Here is a 23,300-nt window from a genome sequence, read left to right on the forward strand (position 1 = left end):
CAGTCTCAACTTCTGCATGTCCTGCCTCACACTTGGGCAACTATTCCTATTCAACTATTCCTTCAAGGATTGCAGGTTCCCTTTATGAGGAAAGAGTATGTAGAGATCATAGTTAGGGTACTGGGCTGCTCTCTTTCCTGGACAATCCCTGCTTCTAGACCTTTTCAGTGGATAAAGCTAGGAAATCTATGTATTTTAGAAGGAATAAAAACAGGTTCTCTCACTACTTTCAAATGCCATTCAATTTCCTGCTAGCATGCATTATCTTAATGAAAAATAACTTCAAAATCTTATTTCCCCATCCCCCATACATAACATCTTTTTTCCTCCACCTGCTTTTAATATTTTGTCACTGTTTTTCAGCAATTTGATTGTGATGTGCCTTGGTATGGTTTTCTCTGTTTATCCTGGTGATAGCTTGTTGTATCTATGGGTTTATAGTTTTCATCAAATTTGTAAAAATTTACTTGGAAATCTGGCAAAAAATATTTCCTGAAATAATTTTTCTCTTCTCCCTCTGTTAGGCTGCTTATACTCTCCCATAGATTTTGGAGGCTCTGTTCATTTTTCAGCATTGCATTTTGGATAATTTGTATTGCTCTGTCTTTAAGTTCAGTGGCCTTTTTTTTCTGTAATTTCTGGTACTCTGTTAAGTCCATCTACTGAATTTTTCATTTTAGGTATTACCTTTTTCAACTCCAGAAGTTCTATTTTTTAAATTTAAAACTCTGTCATCGGGCAGCCCCGGTGGCTCAGCAGTTTAGTGCTGCCTTCAGCCCAGGGTGTGACCCTGGAGACCCAGGATCAAGTCCCACATTGGGCCTCCTGCATGGAGTCTGCTTCTCCGTCTGCCTGTGTTTCTGCCTCTCTCTCTTTCTCTGTGTCTCTCATGAATAAATAAATAAAATCTTTAAAAAAAATAAAAAATAAAACTGTCATTGAAGTAGAATATATATGCAGAAACTTTCAATTATGTTTATGTTTGCTTCTTTTTGATTTCCATTTTTTCTCATTATGTATATTTTCCTTTACATTTTCTATATCTGTTGTGGCTGTTTTAAAGCCTATCTCCATTCATTGCATCATACCTGTTATTTCTGGCTCTATTTATACTGACTAATTTTATTCTGGTATCAGACCAAACTTTCCTATTTCCTATGTCCTCTAAATTTTTATTGGATGATGGAAATTGTAAGGATTATGTTGTCAAATGTTTGGATTTTGTCATCTTCTCTTAAAGAATCTGGTAGTCGGGGATCCCTGGGTGGCGCAGCGGTTTGGTGCCTGCCTTTGGCCCAGGGCGCGATCCTAGAGACCCGGGATCGAATCCCATGTCGGGCTCCTGGTGCATGGAGCCTGCTTCTCCCTCTGCCTATGTCTCTGCCTCTCTCTCTCTCTCTCTGTGTGACTATCGTAAATAAATAAAAATTAAAAAAAAAGAATCTGGTAGTCAGTTAACTTAGTTGTGGACACATAGGTCCTTTTGAGGTCTGTGTTACAGTTTCATTAGCACAGAACTAAGTCACTTTCAGCTAGGGCTATTTTCACCCTACTCCTAAGGTGTGGCCTTTCTGAAGTCTTTATTGAATGCTCCCCAGTGTTTGATAATGTCTCTAACTCTAGTTGGCTGGAACCCAAACAACAGGCTGAGCTTGAGTAGCTGTTCCACTTTCAAAGCCCTAGGACTTGTTCTTTCCTCGGTAGTTTTTCTGTGGTGGTCTTGTGAAATCTTTCCATGCAAACGTAGCTTTGTTTTTAGCCGAAGACTTAAGGGACCTATATACAGGTTTATGGAGCTCCTTCTTGGTGTGCTTCCTCCCCTCTGGTATTCCTCTTGGCAAATTCCAGCCTCCCCAAACTCCAATCTCTCTTCTTATTCTCAGCAAATAAGGCTTGCACTGCTTGTCTCCAGCACTGGACTTGGGTAAATGCCTCCCAGTAGAAAGCCTGGGCAATCATAGGGCTTTCCTCATTTATTTCCTTTCCCTCAGAGAACAGTCCTGCCCTACTTACTATCTAATTTCTGAAAACAGTTGGTTTAATCAGAATAGTTTTCTAGAAGTTTATAGTGGGAGAACTAATCTGACACCAGTTACTTCACCATGACCAGCATGGAAGTTCTCTCTGTAGTAACTTTTTTTTTTTAAGATTTTATTTTGAAAGAGAGAGCAAGAGAGAGGGCAAGCAAGAATGGGGGAGGTGCAGAGGGAGAGGGACAAGCAGACTTGGTGCTCAGTGAGAGCAGGGAACAGGGGTGGGGAGAGTGTTTGATCTCATGACCCCGAGATCATGACCTGAGCCAAAATCAAGAGTTGGCTGCTTTAACCAACTGAGCCACTCAGGTGCCCCTGCAGTAACTCATTTTTATCATACTTTTGCAAAGTATTAGTATATTTCAAACTAGAAATTAAAACAAAATGAAACTGCTTCTTGTAAGACAGACTGAAAAGTAGCAATGTTATAGAAGGCCATCTTAAGGGCTTCAACTTTTACTGTGATATGAGAAGTTATTGGTAGGTTTTGAGCAGTTATTGGTAGGTTTTATATTCTAATAAGAGTATCTGCTCTTTGAAAGATGAAGTGTCAGAGAGTGAGGAAGAAGCAGCTAATGATAAGCCTCCTGCAACTTTCCAGATGAGAGACAAGAGTGGCTAGGAGAATAGTAGTAGCTGTCGAAGTGGTAAGAAATGGCAAGATCCTGGACAGATTTTTTTTTTTTCTGGACAGATTTTGACAGTGTTTTTGGATAAAGCTGATCTAATTATTTGACACCTTAGATGGGAGAAACATCAGGAGTTTTGACTGAGTCACTATAGGAATGAGATTGTATTAACTGAGATGAGGAAGATTGAGAGAGAGGCAAGAGTGGTAGGGGGAGACACAGGACTCAGTTTTGGAACATGCTAATTGTGAGATTTGTATTAGATACCTAGGAGAAGGTATTGACTAGTGAGAAGATCTACGAGGTCAGAGCTCAGCAAAAAGGTCTGGGCCAGAAAAAGAAGTGTGGAAGTCACCGGCATGTAGACAGTATTAAAAGCCGTGAGTTCAGTTGCGATCACCTACAGGGAGGACAAACAGAAAAGGGAAGTAGTCCCTCTGGCATACCAACATTTAGAATTCAAGGAGGTATGGAAAAACCAGCTAAGAGGGCCCCAAAGAAAGAGGAGAACTGGAAGAGCAGGATACCTGGAGGGAAGTCCAGAAAGTGTCTCAAGTAGAAGGGAGTAATCATTGGCTACTGATGGATCAAGTCAGATTAAGTCCTGAAAATTCATCATTGGATTTAACATTGAGGAAGTCACTGGTCTCCTTGACAGAACAGGTTTTGGCAATGAACAGGAAGTGAAAATCTGACCAGGGGATGTTCCCAAGGGAATGAATGGCAGGAAAGAAACTGGAAGCATTAACTATAGAAGCAACAGTCCATTAAACTTCATTTTAACTTTCTATGAAGACTGCTATTCAGAGGTAGTGTCATTTTCCAGATAACTCGGGATCTAAACCAAAATAAAAAGCATTATCAGTAGCTGTCTATAGTAAATAAGGGTTCATGAATTTTCTGACAATCCTGTGTTGGGGTGTGGGTGTTATGTTAGATATATATGTAATATACATACTCATATTCAAAGGTTCTTTTCTAGATTTGAATTTAAATGCTTTCTTTTTGATACAATATAAATTTCTATATAATTCCCAACTTACAAATAGGTTTTGCTTTAGAAATCTGTTTTTTTCGGTGCACCTAGGTGGCTCAGTCAGTTGAGTGTCTGCCTTTGGCTCAAGTCATGATCCTAGGACCCTGGGATTGAGCATCACATTGGGCTTCCTGCTTGATGGGGAGCTTGCTTATCTCTCTGCCTCTGTAGTTCCCCCTGATTGTGCTCTCTGTTAAATAATACATTAAAAAAAAAAAAGAAATCTGTTTTTCTAAAGCAAAGTCAGTAGTTTGGAATAGTTTGGAATCACATATAAGTAATAAATATAAAATAATAATAATAGTTCTAAGCTGACAAATGTCAATTTAATCGATAAAAGTAGGTGATTTTCATGGCTGAATATATAATAGTTGTAGCAGCACTTCTGGTGGAAATTGGGCATTTGAGTCAATGTCTAGAGCACCTACAAGGTGTCAGGCACTGTGCCAGGAGACGAGTACACCACTCAAGCAGAGCCTAGACACAGCTGCTGCTCTCTTGGTGCTAACCATCTGGTAGAAAAAGAGATGATCAAACAAATAAATGTAAAATGGCAAATGTAGAAAATGTTACGATGGGAGGGACACTGTCCTTTAAGAAGACATACCAGGAGATGCCTGGCTGTCTCAGTCGGCAGACCAACTGACTCTTGATCTCAGGATCATGAGTTCAAGCCCAACGTTATGTGTAGAGATTACTTAAGAAGAGAAAAAAAAGAAGACATAATAGTAGAATTTTATCCAATTAGGGAGATCAGTAAAAGGAAGGGTGAGTAGCATAAACCAGAGTTAAAAGAGGAGTGACTACGATATGAACACATTCCTTTTGGGGAAACTGAGGAGCATTTTCTCCCTTGTAAGGCACCCTCCCAGCTCTACGCTTCCAGGTGCTCCTGATGCACACTCCAGTGTGAGACCCACTCTCCAAAAGAAAGGGGGCTTCCTAGTCTACAGGAGAATGTCTCATGGCTTCAGGAGAAGCTCTATTGGCAGCAAGAGGCGGTACCTTTGGCAGAAGAGGCACCTCTGTGAGGACAGGAAACAAGGGGAAGGGATGTGAGTAGAGACAGAGGGGATGAAAGGTCAGCTGTGGTGTGGACAAAGTCAGAAGCAGAGGCTGTGTCTGGAGTGGCAGTTTGTAGTCCCAAGAGCCTGACTCATTGCTAGGCAGGAGGCAGGAGAGCATGGGCTTTGGAGGGAGGCAGTCTTGGGTGTAATCCACATGCATCTGCTTGCTGTGTGAGCCTGGACATTAATCTCTCTGCTTTAGTCCCCTCATCTGTAAAATAATAAGAATATAAAATCTACATGAAGTTAATACTTCATGTATTACTTACTTCAGAGACTATAGGAAGGATTAAAGAAGATAATGTAGTAGTCATTATCAACAAAGCACCTGTGACCCTATCAGAGAATTTCACATATGCTCTTTTGCTTATTCTCAGGATAATCTTACCAAAAAGGTATTACTGTAATCCTCACAACTTTGCATCTCCAGCCCTGCCCTCTCCCTGGAGCTCCAGGATTGTGTATTTGAGGACCAGTCCAGCATCTCCCCATGGCTGCCTAAGAGGCATCCCAAACTTAACATGTTCAAACTAGAATCCCTGACTCCCTCCACCCACTTCCTCACCTGCTGCACCCCCCAATGACCAGTTTAAGTGAACAGCATCACCACTCACCCAACCATCAAGCTCAAGCCCCCAATGCTGCCATCCTTTCTCATCTGGAAAGTCTTGCAAGTGCCACTTGGACCACCCAATAGCCCTTGCTTGCTTTCTTCTTCTGCTCTTGCCCACCACAGTTAATTCTCCACACTGCAGTGAGTGATATTTTAGTAGTAAATCAATCTGGGGGGTGATGAAAATGTTCTAAAATTGATTGTGGCGATGGCTACACAACTCTGTGAATACACCAAAAACCACTGAATCATACATTTTAAGTGGATGGGTCGTATGGTGAATGAATTATAACTCAGTAATCTACTGAAGACATAAATCAATTTTGAAATCACTATCCATGCTACTAGGGGTAAGCAAATAGGTACATGGATGGCAGGTGATAAGAGTCAGGTTTCTCATACTTATAGAGGAAAGTGACATATAACCAGGGGTACAGGCAGCTAGAGAGTGAACAATGCAGTGCTGGAGTAGACCCAGATACTTCAATATAACTCAAGTCCCTTATATCTGTACTCTGAATGGAATAAGAAGGCAATGCTCTGGGCAGCCCTGGTGGCGCAGCGGTTTAGCGCCGCCTGCTGCCCGGGGCGTGATCCTGGAGACCCTGAATCGAGTCCCACATCAGGCTCTGCATGGTGCCTGCTTCTTCCTCTGCCTGTGTCTCTGCCTCTCTCTGTGTGTGTCTCTATGAATAAATAAATAAAATCTTAAAAAAAAAAAAAGAAGGCAATGCTGTAAGATGCCATGTGCTTGAAGTAACTGAAGAAGAAAATCTTTTTCCTAACAGAGGAAGACTGATTAAGGGGCAAGCAATAGCAAGATTTGGAGAAAAGTAAGTTTCTGGATAAAGCCTGGTGAGTCCTCACCTTCAATGAGCTTATAGTCTATCTAGAAAGGCATCTAACAAACAGGTAGTTACAATACACTGATATATACAGATGCTATGGATCACAGAGGAAGAACACTTAATCTAGTTTTAAGTATCAGGGAAGGCTGCCTGGAGGAGTTGAAGCTAAGTTAAGAAGGAAGAATTAGATGACAGAGAGGGGAATAAAGGGAAAAAGGGTAGGCAGGCACTAAAGGTAGAAGCAGCATATGCAGAAATCCACTTAGAGAGCTGTTAGGGATCTGAGTAATTCTCCGTGTAGAAGCCAATAAAAAGAGTGAAATAAGGCAGGGCTGAGGAGACTAGCAAGGCTTCGAATAGCTTCATAAGCCACACTGAAGAATATGGGCCTAATCCTGTAGAACTCTGTTGCCACTAACCACATTAAATTCAAATTAATTCAAATTAAATAAAATTAAAATTTCACTTCCTCTGTCACACTTTTCACATTTCAAGTGCTCAACAGCCTCACATGGCTAGTGGCTACCATATTGGTCTCCATGCTATTGGACAATGCTGTAGAATGAAAGAGCCATTGGAAAATTTTGACCAGAAGAGTAATTTCATTAGATTTGCATTTCAGAAAAAGCCCTCTGGTTTTTGGGGGTGAGGTGGGAAGTAGACTGGAGATTTCCTAATTAGATCCACAGAATAATTAACATTTTTTTAACCGCAACACTGATTTGTTTTATTTATCTTATTTTATTTTTTATTTTAAAAAAGATTTTATTTATATATTCATGAGAGACACACAGAGAGAAGCAGAGACATAGAGGGAGAGGCAGGTTCTTTGCAGGGAACCCAATGTGGGACTTGATCCCAGGACCGGGATCACACGCTGAGCCACCCAGGCATCCCAGCACTAATTTGTTTTACATATCTGCTTTACTACAGTAAGTTGAAATATTTTAATAGTTTAACATTAAGAGGAATGAAAAACATTGGTTAAACTGGATCACCATAGGAGTTTCAGCATTGCTATGGTATTTCTGTGATTTGTGTAAGCCCTTGGCACATCACTACAAAGCAGCATGCTGCACTGAGTCAGCTTCTAAGGAGGACATGTGGTCAAGAGGTATTTAAGTTAATAGCCTCCAAAGCAGATACGGAAAAATGGGTCAAATTGTGTGTGGGTGGGGTGGGGTGGGTGTATTTAGGTTCTACCGGTTGTTTGTTGGATCTGAGTACTTGTCTGCTCTTTGCTAGTGTGAATCTGAGGTAACTGAAAGAGTCAGGGTGACAAGAATTCATGCTAAGGTCTGGTTCCTCTGTGTCCCTCAGGCACTTCTACCTCAACATAATCTTGCTATCTTCTTGCCCAAATCTTCCTCCTGTGTCTCAACTACAAATACCTTAACTTAAGCCAGAAAGGAACCTGAAGGAGAATCATCCATCTCCTTCCTTGACCCCCCCACATCCCAAATCCATAAAGGATTCTCTTCACTCTCAGGATCTCTCAGGCATCTCAATCTGCATATGGCAACACTGAACTCATGGTTTCTCTCCCCAGACCTGTTCCTTCTTCCCCTTTGTTTTGCTGACAGTTCATAATGGATGTAATTCTTGTTCACATTGAGAACCGCTAGCCTCAGTTTAGTGAGAGGAGGAAACTATTGGTTACTATGCTTCTGTAAGCTTCAATTTTTCAAACTTAAGCTTTAAAGTATGGACTTAGAAATACTCAAGCTTTTTGTTTGTACTAACTTGAGTTAGAATTGCTGAAGGGTTTACCTTAAATGCTTGAATGGAAATGGAATTTAATCCCAGCCCAGAAGCAGCTGAAACCTGGCTGTTTGCCTGGGCCATCAGATGGACTTTGGAAATCTGCCAACACTGAGGACCCTGCAGCCCCATAAGATTATGTGTTAATTTTCAATTACTCTGCTTTTCTGTCTTTCAAAAATAGATTGGAGAAAAAAGTAATTCTTCTGTTGTCTTGGAGAGATCCTCATGAAGAATTCATGCAAGCTAGTTGTTTCATGATCATGCTTAAGTCCTCATTAATTCTTGCTTTTCAACTAAACTCTTATTTAATTAATTACTTTTTTCATTTAAATTTTTTTTTAAGTAGGCTCCATGCTCAGCATGGAGCCCAATGCAGAGCTTGAACTCACGACCCCTGAGATCAAGACCCAAGCTGAGATCAAGAGTCAGATGCAAAACCAACTGAGCCACCCTGGTGCTCCATCAACCAAACTCTTCTTATTCTCATTTCACGGGAGGGAAGAAGATCAATAGCCTGAGTCCAGAAATGGAGAGTTTCTGGCTTAACTAATTTAGTTTGCCTCCTTTTTAAATTGTGCCAATACCTCTGCTGTCTTCAGTCTAAAACACGTAGCATTTGTCATTCTGTAGATACCAAGATAAAATCTTTATGTTGGTGCCCACTCAGAAAGCCATTTTAATACTATTATAGTGCAACTCATCTCTATGTTTTCAGTTCAGAAATAATATTTATACTATGGTCTCTTCTGGACTTTAAAAATGTTTTCTCAGGGCACCTGGATGGCTCAGTCAGTTAAGCATCTGACTCTTCATTTTGGCTCAGGTCACAATCTCAGGGCAGTGAGATCAAGCCCCATATCAGGCATGGGGCCTGCTTGGGATTCTCTCTCCCTGTGCTTCTCTCCCTCCCCTCCCCTCCCCTAAAATGCCTTTTCCTTCTTGTATGTGTTAAAGTTAAAAACTCTTGACTGATAAAATCTTGCCTCTACTTAAGATTCCTAGCAATTGGTGACAACTTAAAATTAATGGCTCTAATATTTACCTGTTAGCACCCAAAGACAGTGTTATATCCCAACACAATAAATCTTTATAAACTGAACAGAATAGAAAGCATTATTTAACTCTTGAGAGAAATAAAAATTAGGTGGTAGGGCGAAAAAGGACCCCCTAACAATCTATGCTACTGGAGGGGTGATATATTTACGAATGCAATTTTTTTCAGAAATCACCCAAAAAGAAGTCTATAGCTATGTGTTTCCTCAGCACCCTATGTTCTCCAAAGACAGCAGACCCCCTTCTTTGGAGAACTGACCCCTACCCATTCAACCATGTAATTCTAGATGGGGCCCCAAACAGATAACCCATGGATGGGTAACATGATCCAAGATGGACCAAAAAGAACTTTCATTGGGAGTTTTCAAGTTGGAACAAAGAGAAGGTCAATCACTATAGGGTAGTAAGGTTATGAAGTATAAACATACAGGTCTCAGGGATATATCCCCTCCCATGCTGAAAGGTAGCTATGTTAGGGAAGAAGCAGTTAACACACACCAGAGATGAGCAAGGAGCATTAGGGTAGCCAAGGGGAGGCAAGGAAATACCTAAGTAAGTTAGAGCTCCCTTGGCTGGCTCTGGTCCTTCCTGAGGCCCAGCCACATACCACTATGCTCTTCCCAGTTTGGCTACAAAAACAAAAAACCTTCAGGGGTGCCTGGGTGGCACAGTCAGTTGAGTGTCTGACTCTTGGCTTTGGCTCAGGTTGTGATCTCAGAGTCCTGAGCACCACGTTGGGCTTGTGCTCAGTGCAAAGCTGGCTTCTCTCCTTCTCTCTCTTCCTCTGCCCCTCCCCTGCTCACATGTGCATGAACTCTTTCCCTCTATTAAGAAAAAAACCAAAAAACAAAAAAACCTTATTTTCCTGAAGCTAATTCAAACTGAGCTTCTGTCACTTACAGCCAAGGTTTCTGACTAAAATAGAAATACTAGAAGTGGGGAGTAACACTGAGTGGAACTAGCTGAGTCAAGTTGAGGTGTGGATGGTAGCAAAAGTGTCTCCATCCGAGGGAGGGAATACTTCAATCTTTGCTACACGGCTGCTGAGAAAAGCAACTGGTTAAACTATAACCTCTAGGATCCTGGGACTGAGATCTTCTGCTTCTTATGGCCAGAGTTCCAAGCACCTTGAGAGGAATAACAGGATGGAGCAGTGATTTCTTCAAGTCTTCAGAATGATGTATGAAGGAAGGGAGCTGGGTTGTCTAAGAGCCAGTTGTCTCTGCCCAACAAGGGTGAGATAATTAAGACAATTAGGGTCTTATGGGGGTTGTATTGTTCCAGAAAATCCAAACATAAACCTTAACTCTTTGGCAGGGTGGGGTAGGGGCAGTTACCCAGTTGTGTAGACGTTCTGTGGTTCTAAGTGCCTCCTGTATAGACTTCTAGCCGGTCATTCCTCCCTCTCACTCCTGGGGAGGGCTTTCTTCTGGGCTCCTCTCACTATCAGCTGAGGCTTTGGTCTTCTCCTGTCTGCAAAATCAGTTTCCACTCACCAATCTGCTTCTGCTCCCAAATTCTCGTTGCTATTGTCTCATCTTCCATTTTTCTTTCTTCTTGTGGGTTTTTACTCAAAATAATCTCTTGGCTGTCATTTTGGTGGTGTTTCAAAAGGAAATAAAGGCAAATGTGGCTTGATATGCCATGTTTTCTATCACTTCCATTTCTCCACTATTCAAATTATCCTACTTTTCAACCTTCACCTTGTATAGTGGGTGCACAGTGCTCATAACTTATTATTTGCTTCAGTTTAGGATGGGTGAATGAGTCACAAAAAGACATATGGAGAGCTGACCTGGATGAATGGACATAGCCCAAGTATCCAGGGCCCAGGGCTATCACAGGAGGTGGACAGACTTCTGGGAGAGGGGAGCATGAATTTGCAGTTGTATGTGGAATGCTGCATTCCAGGAAAACCCTGGAAATGGTATGAGACAGTGTGTGTGTATGTGTACACTTTTGCACACTTTGGGGTGCTGGGTAGCAAAACTGGTCTGCCAACAACTTCTGTTATTTGTCTTTCCCATGGCCTCTCTCTTCTTCAGTATAACCTTTCTGGGGGGAAATGCTCCTGTTTTAATGATGTAGGTATAATGGGTGTGGCCTATCACATACAATCCAATGGCCAGTAAAACAATCCAGGACAGTAAGACTCTTTCCTTGGAGTTCTCTAATCCGAGGTAGGAAAGGTACAACCTCTTGAGTGATGATTCTGTGGCTGTACATCTGAAGCCACTGGCAGTATAGAGGAGTAGGTGTTCCACAGCTGCAGGGAATGAAGACAGCATTCTAGAGTAATCAGGAGATGAAGAAGCCACAGATGGGCATCCTGGCAGCGTTTCAGTGCTTTTATGATCCAGGGACACTTCTGTTCTTTGCTTCCTCCTTTTGTCTTTGTCTTTGTCAGTTTCTCCCTTTTTTCCTTTTTTTTGTTTTTTTTTTTAACTATAATAACAACATGTAACATGAGATCAACCCTCTTAACAAATTTTTAAGTGTACAGTATGGTATTAATTATGAACACATGTTATAGAACAGATCAGTAAAACTTTTTTTTTAATAGTTTATTTATTTATTTATTCATGAGAGACACAGAGAGAGAAAGAGAGAGAGGCAGAGACATAGGCAGAGGGAGAAGCAGGCTCCTCGCAGGGAGCTTAGTGCAGGACTCGATCCCAGACCAGGATCACGCCCTGAGTGGCAGGCAGACACTCCACCACTGAGCCACTCAGGAGTCCCATAAAAACTTTTCATCTTGCTTAATGGGGTTTGTGCTTCTTGAAGTTAAATTTTAATACCTGAAGCTAAAAAGAGTTAATACTCATATACCAACCAAATGCTTAAAAGCAAAAAGTTTTTTTTTTTAAATTTTTATTTATTTATGATAGTCACACACAGAGAGAGAGAGAGAGAGGCAGAGACATAGGCAGAGGGAGAAGCAAGCTCCATGCACCGGGAGCCCGACGTGGGATTCGATCCCGGGTCTCCAGGATCACGCCCTGGGCCAAAGGCAGGCGCCAAACCGCTGCGCCACCCAGGGATCCCAAAAGCAAAAAGTTTCAAATTGGAAGTTTTTGTTATTGTCATAGTTCTATGAAACATCCACAGAATTGTGCGAGTTTAAATATTCATAAATAAAGCTAAGGCTTTAGAAGACATTAAAAAATAAAAAATATTGACATCATTTTCCATATTGCTCTGAAAGTACATTATGACTCTGAACACTACAATAGTCCAGAGAATAATATCACTGTTTACATTCTGGACTCTGGAAAAAGAGGAACCGAAGCAAGCCTCAGAGGAAATAGGTAGAAGGGGAGGATTTTAAGCCTCTGTTTTAAAGTTTTGAAAGTTTTTTGTTGTTTGTTTCTAAGTGTATTGTTCTGGTTCTTTTAAAAGAAAGCAAATTTCCAGAAACTATTTAGACCAAAGCAAAAATGAAATTTCTTTTCAATTATAGCAATTTCAACATAGGCATACTAGAAAAATATTGTCCACAGCAAACCCCTGCAGTGGACCCTCTAGGAACATAATTCATGTTATCTCAAAGGAGAGACAGAAGCTTTGCAACTGATACAGTTTTCTTCTTTAAAAAGTAACTGTTGGGGACAACTGGGTGGCTCAGTGGTTGAGCATCTGCCTTTGGTTCAGGTCATGATCCCAGGGTCCTGGGATCGAGTCCCTTATCAGGCTCCCTGAAAGGAGCCTGCTTCTCTCTCTGCCTGTGTCTCTGCCTCTCTCTGTGTGTCTCTCATGAATAAATAAATAATATTTGGAAAAAAAAAAAAAAGAACGTAACTGTTGGGGTGCCTGGGTGACTCAGTTGGTTAAGCATGTGACTCTTAATTTTGGCTCAGGTCTTGATCTCAGGGTGGAGGGATCACACACTGGACTCTGTGCTCAGGAATGAGACTGCTTGAGGATTCTTTCTCTCTCCCTCTCCCTTTGTCCCTCACTCCATCATGTGCACGTGTCCTCTGTCTTAAATAAATTTTTAAAAAATAAATGAATAAAAATAAAAAGTAACTCACATTTGTGACAATCTTCTATTTGGACTAACAGTATTTTTTTTTTTTTGGACTAACAGTATTTTTGACCCTTGTAGCTATTGCTGTTTTTATATGCACTGCCTATTGAAAAGGTAGAAACTGTAGCTCTTAAATTTTTTTCTGCATTTTTATTACTGTGTATGTTCTTGTCTGATTTAGTGATTTATGTCTTACACTGAGTTCTAAAGGAAACCTCTTATTTCTGGAGAGTAGCTTTAATTCCCTTGAGGGTTCTCTGCCCCAGTAGAGGAGGTCCTGTGACTGGGCTGTGGCGCTGGGTTCCTAGTTTTCATCAGACTCTAGAGACACAGGCCTGACGACATCCAGAGGAGGAAAGAAAAACTGATGAGTTCTTAAGAGAATAAATAGAATTCTAGATGGATATTTATACTGGTTTGGTAAAATGGGCCATGAAGAGCCAGATCTATGAATTACACAATTAATGTCCACATGCTACATCATAATCTCATCCAGAATATAAATGAAGTCTTCTAAAAATCTAAGGACTAGATCCTTAGGATGGGAGCATCTTGTTCCTATATGGCTTCTACTCAAGCAACTAATTTTCTTAATAAATGACAGTGCTCGTTCTTCTTTTTTGGCCTGCTAAGGGCTCAGGCTGCCTTTGCTCTGCTGCTCAATCCCCATGCAGTCTGTGATAACCACCTTGAGGACTGACCAAGTCTGCTAAACTTAGTTGGGCTTGAAAGAGGTACTAGAGGGCAGCCCGGGTGGCTCAGTGGTTTAGCGCCACCTTCAGCCCAAGGCCTGATCCTGGAGACTCGGATCAAATCCCACATCAGGAGCCTGCTTCTCCCTCTGCCTGTGTCTCTGCCTCTCTCTCTCTCTCTGTGTCTCTCGCATGGATAAATAAATAAAAATCTTTAAAAAAAGGGTGGCCCTGGTGGCGCAGCGGCTTAGCGCCGCCTGCAGCTTCAGGTCTGATCCTGGAGACCCGGGATCGAGTCCCATGTCGAGCTCCCTGCATGGAGTCTGCTTCTCCCTCTGCCTGTGTCTCTGCCTCTCTTTCTGTGTCTCTCATGAATAAATAAAATCTTTTTAAAAAAAAATCTTAAAAAAAAAGGGATACTAGAGAAAATGTTGACTTCAAAATAAAGTCTTAATCCAGGCTATCGAATACCATCCGAAATAACTTTCAAAAATGGTAGAGACTTTATGACTGACAATCGCCACTGGCCACTTGATCTTAAACCTTGGGCTGAATACTGGATCATCCAGCATAAAGGCTGGCCTTCCACAGGAGCAATTATTATTGGTCCCAAGTCCCCTCTTTCAGTCTTCTCAAGAAATAAAATATTGTCTAGAAAGAGGTATCCCCTCTAACAGCCTCTGGTAGGAACATTCAGCTGTGGTCACCAAATGTCTGGTGCCTTAGTCACCAGGCACTTAGGACCCTCAGGGACTCAACTGACTCAAATGACAAAACTAGTAAATGAAGGGAACAATTCAGATGAAGTGAAACCCTAATAGATGGCATTGCTAACATTAACCTACCACCTGCAAGCTGACTTGTTTCCATAATCCACCTTAGCTTCCTGGTTTTGAAATGGAAACATCCCTGAGTTGCTATTTAGATTCTGGGTCTGGATTTGAATGCTATGGGTGTTTTAACATAAAAAACTAAGGACTAAGGCCAGCAAGAGTTGTTGTCATACCTAGGTAGGTAGGAGAGGTTGCATTGTTCTGTATCTTTCCAGAAGCTCTCCATTCTTCCTTGAAAGGGTATTGTAAATTACTTTTCTTACCTACCTGCTCTCTCACCAGTTTACTTCCTAAATAATGAAAGCAGTATCTTAAATTCTCACATTACTGCACAAGGTAGACACTATTATTGTCGCCATTCTATAAATTAAAAAAATGAAGGTGCAAATTTTGTTTAAGGTCACATGAGTGCCAGGATTCAAATGCAGATGGTCTGGCTCAAGTCTATGTTCTAGTCAATGATATCACCCAACTCTGCCCCAAAAGAAGCAGTGTGGCTGTTCCCTACTGGTTGTATCTCAGGAAGGCTATGGGCAAGCACTCTTACCTGGTCAGTCTTGAGACTCTTAGTGGGTAGCACTGTATCATCAGGTCATTCTGACTGATTTAAGTCCCTAACTCCATTTCAGGGTAGCCTGACAGTGTACTCCTTAGCTTCCTTCCAAAGCTCTCTCCCAAATGTACTTGAATGGTAAGAATCACCTGGAATACTTATTGTTAGAGGTGTAGCTTCTCAGGATCTCAGGAGTCACTGGATCTGATGTGGTCCCAGAAAACTGTATTTTTAACAACTGACCTAGGTGATTCTTCTGGTCTTCCCATCAGTCAAGTTTGGGAAACAGTGCTCCAGGAGTTTTAGCCAATGGGAGCAAATATAATTGATCTTAAGTATCATATATGTTAAGTCAAAGTATCACTAAGCAGAGGACATTTCTATAACTGAATTAATCCAATGCAATCAGTACATATGGCATGAAGTAGTTTTCTTCAGCAAGAACTTGGGGAGTCTACTGAAATGTCTTCGTTGTTTTGTTTTTTTCTTTTTGGGTGATGACTGTTAGAAAGAATTCTTTAATGGCTGTGCCCTTGAGGGAGTTTCTGCAATGCTTTGATTATGGGACAGCTTAAATCAAACAGAAAGTAAGCCATTTTATAGAGTTCTTTTAAGTCCTGCCTAAGAGAATTTAGGAGAAGGGTAAATTAAATAAAGAAAAGAAAGGAGTACACCATTCTAGTTCCTTGTAGGAGGAAACTACTTGTATAACTAAGAGAGAGACTTAGGCTTTCCAGTTAAATGTTCATGAAATCATATACAGAATGATTTAAGAGACTATCAGGGATTAATTCAATTTACACAGTCTCATCAGGAAGCAGAAACAATCTTTGACATTTACAAAAAACAAAAATGCAAAATTGTTGAAATTTGTGGTCATCAAAATATTGTTTAATGTTAAAAAAAAAATCTCTCAAGTGCCTAATCTGCTTTGACACCATATCCAACTGCCTGTCACAAATGAAGAGTTTCCACCCCAGGCATCACTCACAAGCAGACTCCTTTGGTTGCTATATTTATGAGTTAGTAGGAAAAAAAGGAAGAAAAAAATTAGAAAATAATACTAAAAGACAGTTAAAGGAGGAGAAAGCAAGCCCATCCTTTCTGTCCCATGGAATGCTCTGCTTCCCAGGCCAGGACAACTCTGAGCAGTGACTGAGGCAGGAATCCTACATACCTCTTGGTGGGGGTGGGCACTCCAGAGGACATGTGGCTCACCATGGTGTCATTCATATTAGCCAGGGGGCGAGGCGGACTGAAAGAAAAGACATTTACATTATATTAATAATTACCAAAATGACCGAGGGAAACAAATGAAAGAGTGATAAGAGCAAAGGAACCAACTATCATTCCTCCTGATAAGCACAGTGGGAGCCACGGGAAGGAGGGGTGGGAATCAATATGCACAGCCCAAGCAAACTCCACCAGATGGGTTCTCTAGTTCAAAGCCAATGGACCACAACGCTATGCTGTACCAGGAGGAGAGACCAGTGAAACACACACACACACACACACACACACACACACACACACACACACACGACAGGGATATAACTCCGCTGGCTTTTGTTTCATAGTTCAGTATACAAGCCTGAATTGCTACTTAACATGCAGTTTCTCTGCATTTTAGGTGTTTCCAGGGTTATGAGGTGTTTGATGTTTGTGGTACATTATACAGATCACAACAGCAATGTGTATGTTTTTCCTGATTTGGTTAGAGTTCACTGTCTTCCCTTGGATTTAATTTCCACACTTTATACCAAAACAGACTGTAAAATGTTAAATTCTCTTATTAGCCCTTTACTAGAATCTTAACAATTAACCCATACCTCATATTTATCCTCTAATTAGAATGCTTTCTTTTATAACCTAATCCAAATTTACATTTGAAGGTAAGTGTATTTAATAACTGGTCTTTAGAGCTGGTTTTCCGGAGTCAAGGTCAGTGCTCTCTCTTGGAGAGTCTTAAATGAATGAATCCAAACTTACCAAAAGGAATCTATGATTTTGCCTTTCAGCCATCTTCAGCTTCTCTCCCTCCCTACTAAGTTAGCTATAAAGGGTTTCTGTCTTGCATTTGGAGCCACATGACTATTGCTAAATATTACTCCTGGGAAAACTCTCACTTCCTCTCCTGAATTGAAAGTACTTTTCCGAGAAATATGTCCATCAAAGCCGAAAAGTGAAGCAGAAAAGTCCTTCTCTCATATTTAGGTGCTTGGGAACTAGCTCCTGGTTTCTCCTTATAGTTAAGTGCTGACTTAATTATGTAAAGTGTTTTTGTAGAGGTCTTGGTGAATATTAAGGGACAAGAGCCTTTGCTGTTTTGCAGGTTTTATAGGGCACTCAAAAAGAGAATCAAGGGAAAATGTTCAGGTAAAGCCAACCTATCTAAAGGAAAGGTTAAGAGGGATGGATCAATCTGTCTACCTACCTGTGTACCTACCTACTTACCTATCTAGCTCTATATCTGTCTATATATACTCCTGCCCCCCCTTTTTCTAACCCAATTTCATTTCTGGGTAGGGAAATATATGATTTTCCATTTAATGGAGAGGATGAAAGATGGAAAGTAATTTACAGAGAACAGATTTAGGTCTCTTGATTTTTATGCTATAGCACTATGCTTATTTTACACATTCCTCCCTTTATGTGACAAGTCACAAAGTAAGACATTCAAAACTGAAATATGCCTTTCTAGGCTAGAATTTAATTCCACATAATTTATCTCCCTACCTGTCTTCCAGGCTGATATCCAATATTGCTCCCAAACTTTTAAGCCTATTAATGCCGGTGGCTGTGCTGAATTATAATCAATCAATCAATTGTTTTGGACTAATAATAAAAATAAACATAGAAATTAACTTAATTTTAGTCCTAAATTTATATTTTTGCCTCTAGTCCTTTTAAATCAATTGTCCAAATGGAACAAGGAGACAATTCCTATTAGAGAAACAAATCCAACACCACAGCTTTTCATGCTTGAGGGCACCAGAAACATTTTACTCCTGAAAATAGAATGGGCTTTGCCTCTTTAATATATTATTATTCATAACCCATTTCCCAAATAAGATAAGGACACACTCAGGTTGCTTTCAGAACTAATGCAGTTACCTAGTATTTTTCAATATTCAAGATACCACTACATTCAATTTCCTGTCTGATATTCTTAGAGGAAAAAAATGACAATAGAAAAAAAACTTTTAAATATTTCTTACACATGGATCCATGTGATAAAATTTCATGATTTGTAGTATTTTGTTTAGTCTGATGCCACAAAAGTCATTAATCATATCTATCTCTTGGCAGATATCATGCTCAATTATTATCTTAGAGCACACATATCAAAGCCTCTTCTCTAATATTCAGAACCAGATAGTAATGATTACATTGTAAGTTGGTGGCTAATCATAATTACCCCCAAAGTTCATAGTCTTTGTGAATCTCAAGCACATTTTGCTAGAGTAATAGGTGCTACGGGTTTGCAGTCTAAGATGAAAGAGGCATACTTCTTTCATTCAGGTGCAGCAGTATCTGATATCTCACCTAGGTAGGTCTTTGGTACTCTTTTTTTTTTTTTAAGATTTCTTTTTTTTTTTAAATTTTTATTTATTTATGATAGTCACAGAGAGAGAGAGAGAGGCAGAGACACAGGCAGAGGGAGAAGCAGGCTCCATGCACCGGGAGCCCAACGTGGGATTCGATCCCGGGTCTCCAGGATCGCGCCCTGGGCCAAAGGCAGGCGCCAAACCGCTGCGCCACCCAGGGATCCCTGTTGGTCTTCTTTAACATTCAAAATGTGTTGGAATGTGAACTGGTGCAGCCACTCTGGAAAACTGTGTGGAGGTTCCTCAAAGAGTTAAAAATAGACCTGCCCTACGACCCAGCAATTGCACTGTTGGGGATTTACCCCAAAGATTCAGATGCAATGAAACGCCGGGACACCTGCACCCCGATGTTTCTAGCAGCAATGTCCACAATAGCCAAACTGTGGAAGGAGCCTCGGTGTCCATCGAAAGATAAATGGATAAAGAAGATGTGGTTTATGTATACAATGGAATATTACTCAGTCATTAGAAATGACAAATACCCACCATTTGCTTCAACGTGGATGGAACTGGAGGGTATTATGCTGAGTGAAGTAAGTCAATCAGAGAAGGACAAACAGTGTATGTTCTCATTCATTTGGGGAATATAAATAATAGTGAAAGGGAATATAAAGGAAGGGAGAAGAAATGTGTGGGAAATATCAGAAAGGGAGACAGAACATAAAGACTCCTAACTCTGGGAAACGAACTAGGGGTGGTGGAAGGGGAGGAGGGCGGGGGGTGGGGATGAATGGGTGATGGGCACTGAGGGGGGCACTTGACGGGATGAGCACTGGGTGTTATTCTGTATGTTGGTAAATTGAACACCAATAAAAAAATTAATTTATAAAAAAAAAAAGCAAAATGTGTTGAACACCTTGAGCACATTACTAGATTTTCTACACCTTCCTCTGGTGTAGAAGCAAGGTATCTTTAGATTCTAATGAGTTCTGTGATACCCAAATGACCACCAACCATCACCTGGTACAAAATCGGGAGGTTCCTTCTTTGTTCATAAGACATGCCAATTTTTTGATGAGAAGATAGAAGCAGATGGATGATAAGAGATAGAAGTAATGTGCTAGGCAGAAGAGGTGGGTATAAAAAGAAGACTTGGAGAGAATTTTTAGGATCTTAATCAAAAGGAAAGAAGCATTCTTACTGGGTGTCTACTTATAAAAACTAAGTAAGACTATCTTCACCTCAATAACCTAATCATATATTGATGAAGACAGATATGTAAACAAATTATGCAAAGTAATGAGAGCAGCATAACACATACCAAGTGTTGAGGAGTCTAATGGAGAGCAATTATTCCTTCCTAGAAGAAGTAGGGGCAAGAGCAGTCAGGGTGAAGTATCATTGATGAAAGAGATTCCCAGCTACAGAAAAAAATGTTACAGGCACCCCACATGGATTTAGTGATATGGAAAAGGGGATTGAAACCCAAAAGTACATGGCATATTTGGGTCTTAGTTGGCTGGACTCAAAGGCACTTAAAGGGGGAGTAGCTGGAAATGCCTCTGGAAAAGTAGATTAGGGCCAGGAAGTGAATGAAACCTGTTTTATCACAAGCTAAGAAGTTTGGACTTTCTACCAGAGGCAGTGGAGGAAGCATGGAACATTTTTAAGTCAAAGGATGATGTACTTATAATTGGGCTTTGAAAAGAAAACACAAGAAGCGTGTAAATCACTGGTTTTTTATCAAAGAAATCATCTCAGAAAACCAGGTACCTAAGCTCTACTCTTACATTTAGTGAACCTGAATCCTGATGGGGAAAGAGGGCTTTTTCTAATGCTTACTCCTTTTAAAAATCATTTATATGGGGCAGCCCTGGTGGCTCAGCGGTTTGGCCGCCTTCAGCCCAGGGCGTGATCCTGGTGTCCTGGGATCGAGTCCCATGTCGGGCTCCCTGCATGGAGCCTGCTTCTCCCTCTGCCTGTGTCTCTGCCTCTCTCTGTCTCTAATAAACAAATAAAATCTTAAAAAAAATAAAAATCATTTATGTAGAATGGATTGAGAAGAAGGATAGAATGGAAGCTAGGAGACCAATGAAGAAGTTACAACAATTGTCCAGGGATTACAAGGGTAGACAGTGAGAAAGAGAGAAAAGGAAAAATACTGGCAGGTAAAAGAGATAAGGTACAGAGACCGAGTCAGTGTGTAATTAGTGGGTCAAGAATAACTACTGGTGGCTAATGATATTGAAATCCAATCTAGGAAACACAAGAGGAGGAAACAGGACTTGGTGTTGGGTAGACAGAATGAGTAGGGAGGATTTCAGTTTTGAAATTGCTGATTTGAAGTGGCATGGATAAGTACAGATAAGTGATATCTATATAGCAGCTGGGGAAATAGGAGAATAGGAACCCAGGTGACATCCCAAGTTTGAAAATAATTGAGTGTCATCATTTAAATTGTAGCTGTTCATTTGAGTATTCTGATCACTATAAAGGTGTATTTTTATTTACTGTTTTTAAATAGATCATGGTAGGTTTGAGGAAATATTCAGTAAGAGGGTGGCTTAGATAATAGGTAAAGAGCTTCCAGTTACTGGTCAGATACACCTCTTATCATAAAGTAAAAATTTCACTTACTGGTTCAAGTAATTTTCACATTACTTCTCTCATGACTAGACTATTCCAATTCATTCTGGCAAGTGCTCTGGAATGTAGGCTACCTTGAAATTAAAATTGCTACAGAATCTTCCTTAAGGTTTTGAAAGCTAGGAACTGATGATGAGTGACTCATCATGCACTTTAAAATCTTATAGGACAGGGATCCCTGGGTGGCTGAGCGGTTAAGCCTTCGGCCCAGTGTGTGATCCTCGAGTCCCGGAATCAAGTCCCACATCGGGCTCCCTGCATGGAGCCTGCTTCTCTCCCTCTGCCTCTCTCTCTCTCTCTCTCTCTCTCTCTCTGTCTCTCATGAATAAATAAATAAAATTTAAAAAAATATTGTAGGACAAATGATATATAGCTATTTATATTCCTTTTTTCATTTATCAACTATTCTCTACAAAGTGAGAGGTATAGTGCTAGCTGCTGGGGATAAAAATGAAAAAAAATAAAAACTTAAGTCCTGTGAGAATGGAAAATTATTTACAATAAAAATAATTTACAGAAAAAATAATTACAATATAATGCAATAAATATTTAATAGAAATAAGAAAAACTGCAACATGCCATTGGAAAGTACTGAGATCACCTTACCACATAAAGAAAAATGTATTTCCAGCTAAATGTAAATGTTAAATTATATAGATTAGAAAAAGATGTATGGGTCTTTGGATAGAGAGGACTTGCTAAGCCCAAAAGCAATGGAAAAATTAGGAAGGAAAAGAACAGTTAATTTGAATTTTAAAAATCAGAAAAGAAAAACAAATTTAGAACACTATTTCAATAAATATGACAGAGGAAGAATTAATAGCCTTAATATATAAGGGATTCACACAAATTTTTAATAAACTTATTTAGGTTTCAATTTAATAAGGGGCAAAGTGAAAAATACACCTTTAAAAAGAAATGTAAATAACAAAAATGTTTTATTTTTAATTTTTAGTTTTTTTAAAAGAATTTATTTTGAGAGAAAGAGACCACTTGTGAGTGAGCACATGAGGCGGGGGAGGGGCATAAAGGAGGGAGAAGCAAACTGGTGGCTGAGCAGGGAGCTGGATGCACGCTGGGCTAGATTCTGGGACCCCAGGATCAGACCTGAGCTGCAGACAGCCGCTGAACCAACTGAGCCACCCAGGCATCCCATAAAAATGTTTTAATTATAAAAAAAAGAATTGTTAAAATTACAGATAATTTTACCTTCTAAAAATAATAATGATGTCTTTTTAAAAGGTAATCCTTAAGGCTGGAGAGGATTTTCTGACATAGGCCTTTAATTTACCACTAAGCCAGAGTGAAAGTATAAAGTTAAGCAAAATTTCTAGAGGGCAATTTGGCTATACATCCATCAAAGATCTTTAACGATGTTCATTTTTTTTTAAGATTTTATTTTTTTATTCATGAGAGACACAGAGAGAGAGACAGAGACAGAGAGGCTGAGACACAGACAGATGAAGCAGCAGGCTCCATGCAGGGAGCCCAATGTGGGACTCATCTGGGGTCTCCAGGATCAAGCCCTGGGCTGAAGGTAGGCGCTAAACCGCTGAGCCACCCAGGGATCCCCCACGATGTTCATTTTGACTCAGCAATTCCGTTTCTAACAATCTATATTCCAAGGAATTAATCAGAAATGCAAAGATAAGTTTGCGTTTTAAAACATTTACGGAAAATAAAATTACTAAATAAAATATTTATGGAAATATTATTATTTCCATATTATTATTATTAAATAAGATAATTCTGGAAGAAACTTAAATGTTCAAATATGAGGGAAAGGAAAAGTAAACCCTAGTATATTCATAATTATAGGATATTATGCTGTCATTAAACTATAATGCTTATGAAGATTTCCTAAGTGCTTAGCACTTAAGAGGTTAAAAAAGAACTACAATAATAACTAATAATTGGGATAACTGGATGGCTCAGTGGTTGAATGTCTGCCTTTGGCT

The 23,300-nt window shown here is 40.1% G+C and overlaps 1 protein-coding gene across 15 annotated transcripts in view; it reads right to left on the reverse strand.

Annotated features, from left to right (window-relative positions):
• Positions 1-23,300, reverse strand: part of DTNB (dystrobrevin beta) — a 237,877-nt gene that overhangs the window by 61,386 nt on the left and 153,191 nt on the right. For all 15 annotated transcript variants that reach the window (XM_055327174.1, XM_055327178.1, XM_055327169.1 and 12 more), the window contains one exon: positions 16,326-16,403. In XM_055327174.1, coding sequence (XP_055183149.1) covers positions 16,326-16,403 — 78 coding nt within the window. The remainder of the gene's footprint in view (positions 1-16,325; positions 16,404-23,300) is intronic.

Source organism: Nyctereutes procyonoides, unplaced genomic scaffold (assembly GCF_905146905.1).
Source record: "Nyctereutes procyonoides isolate TBG_1078 unplaced genomic scaffold, NYPRO_anot_genome, whole genome shotgun sequence".
NCBI classification, from domain to species: Eukaryota; Metazoa; Chordata; class Mammalia; order Carnivora; family Canidae; genus Nyctereutes; species Nyctereutes procyonoides.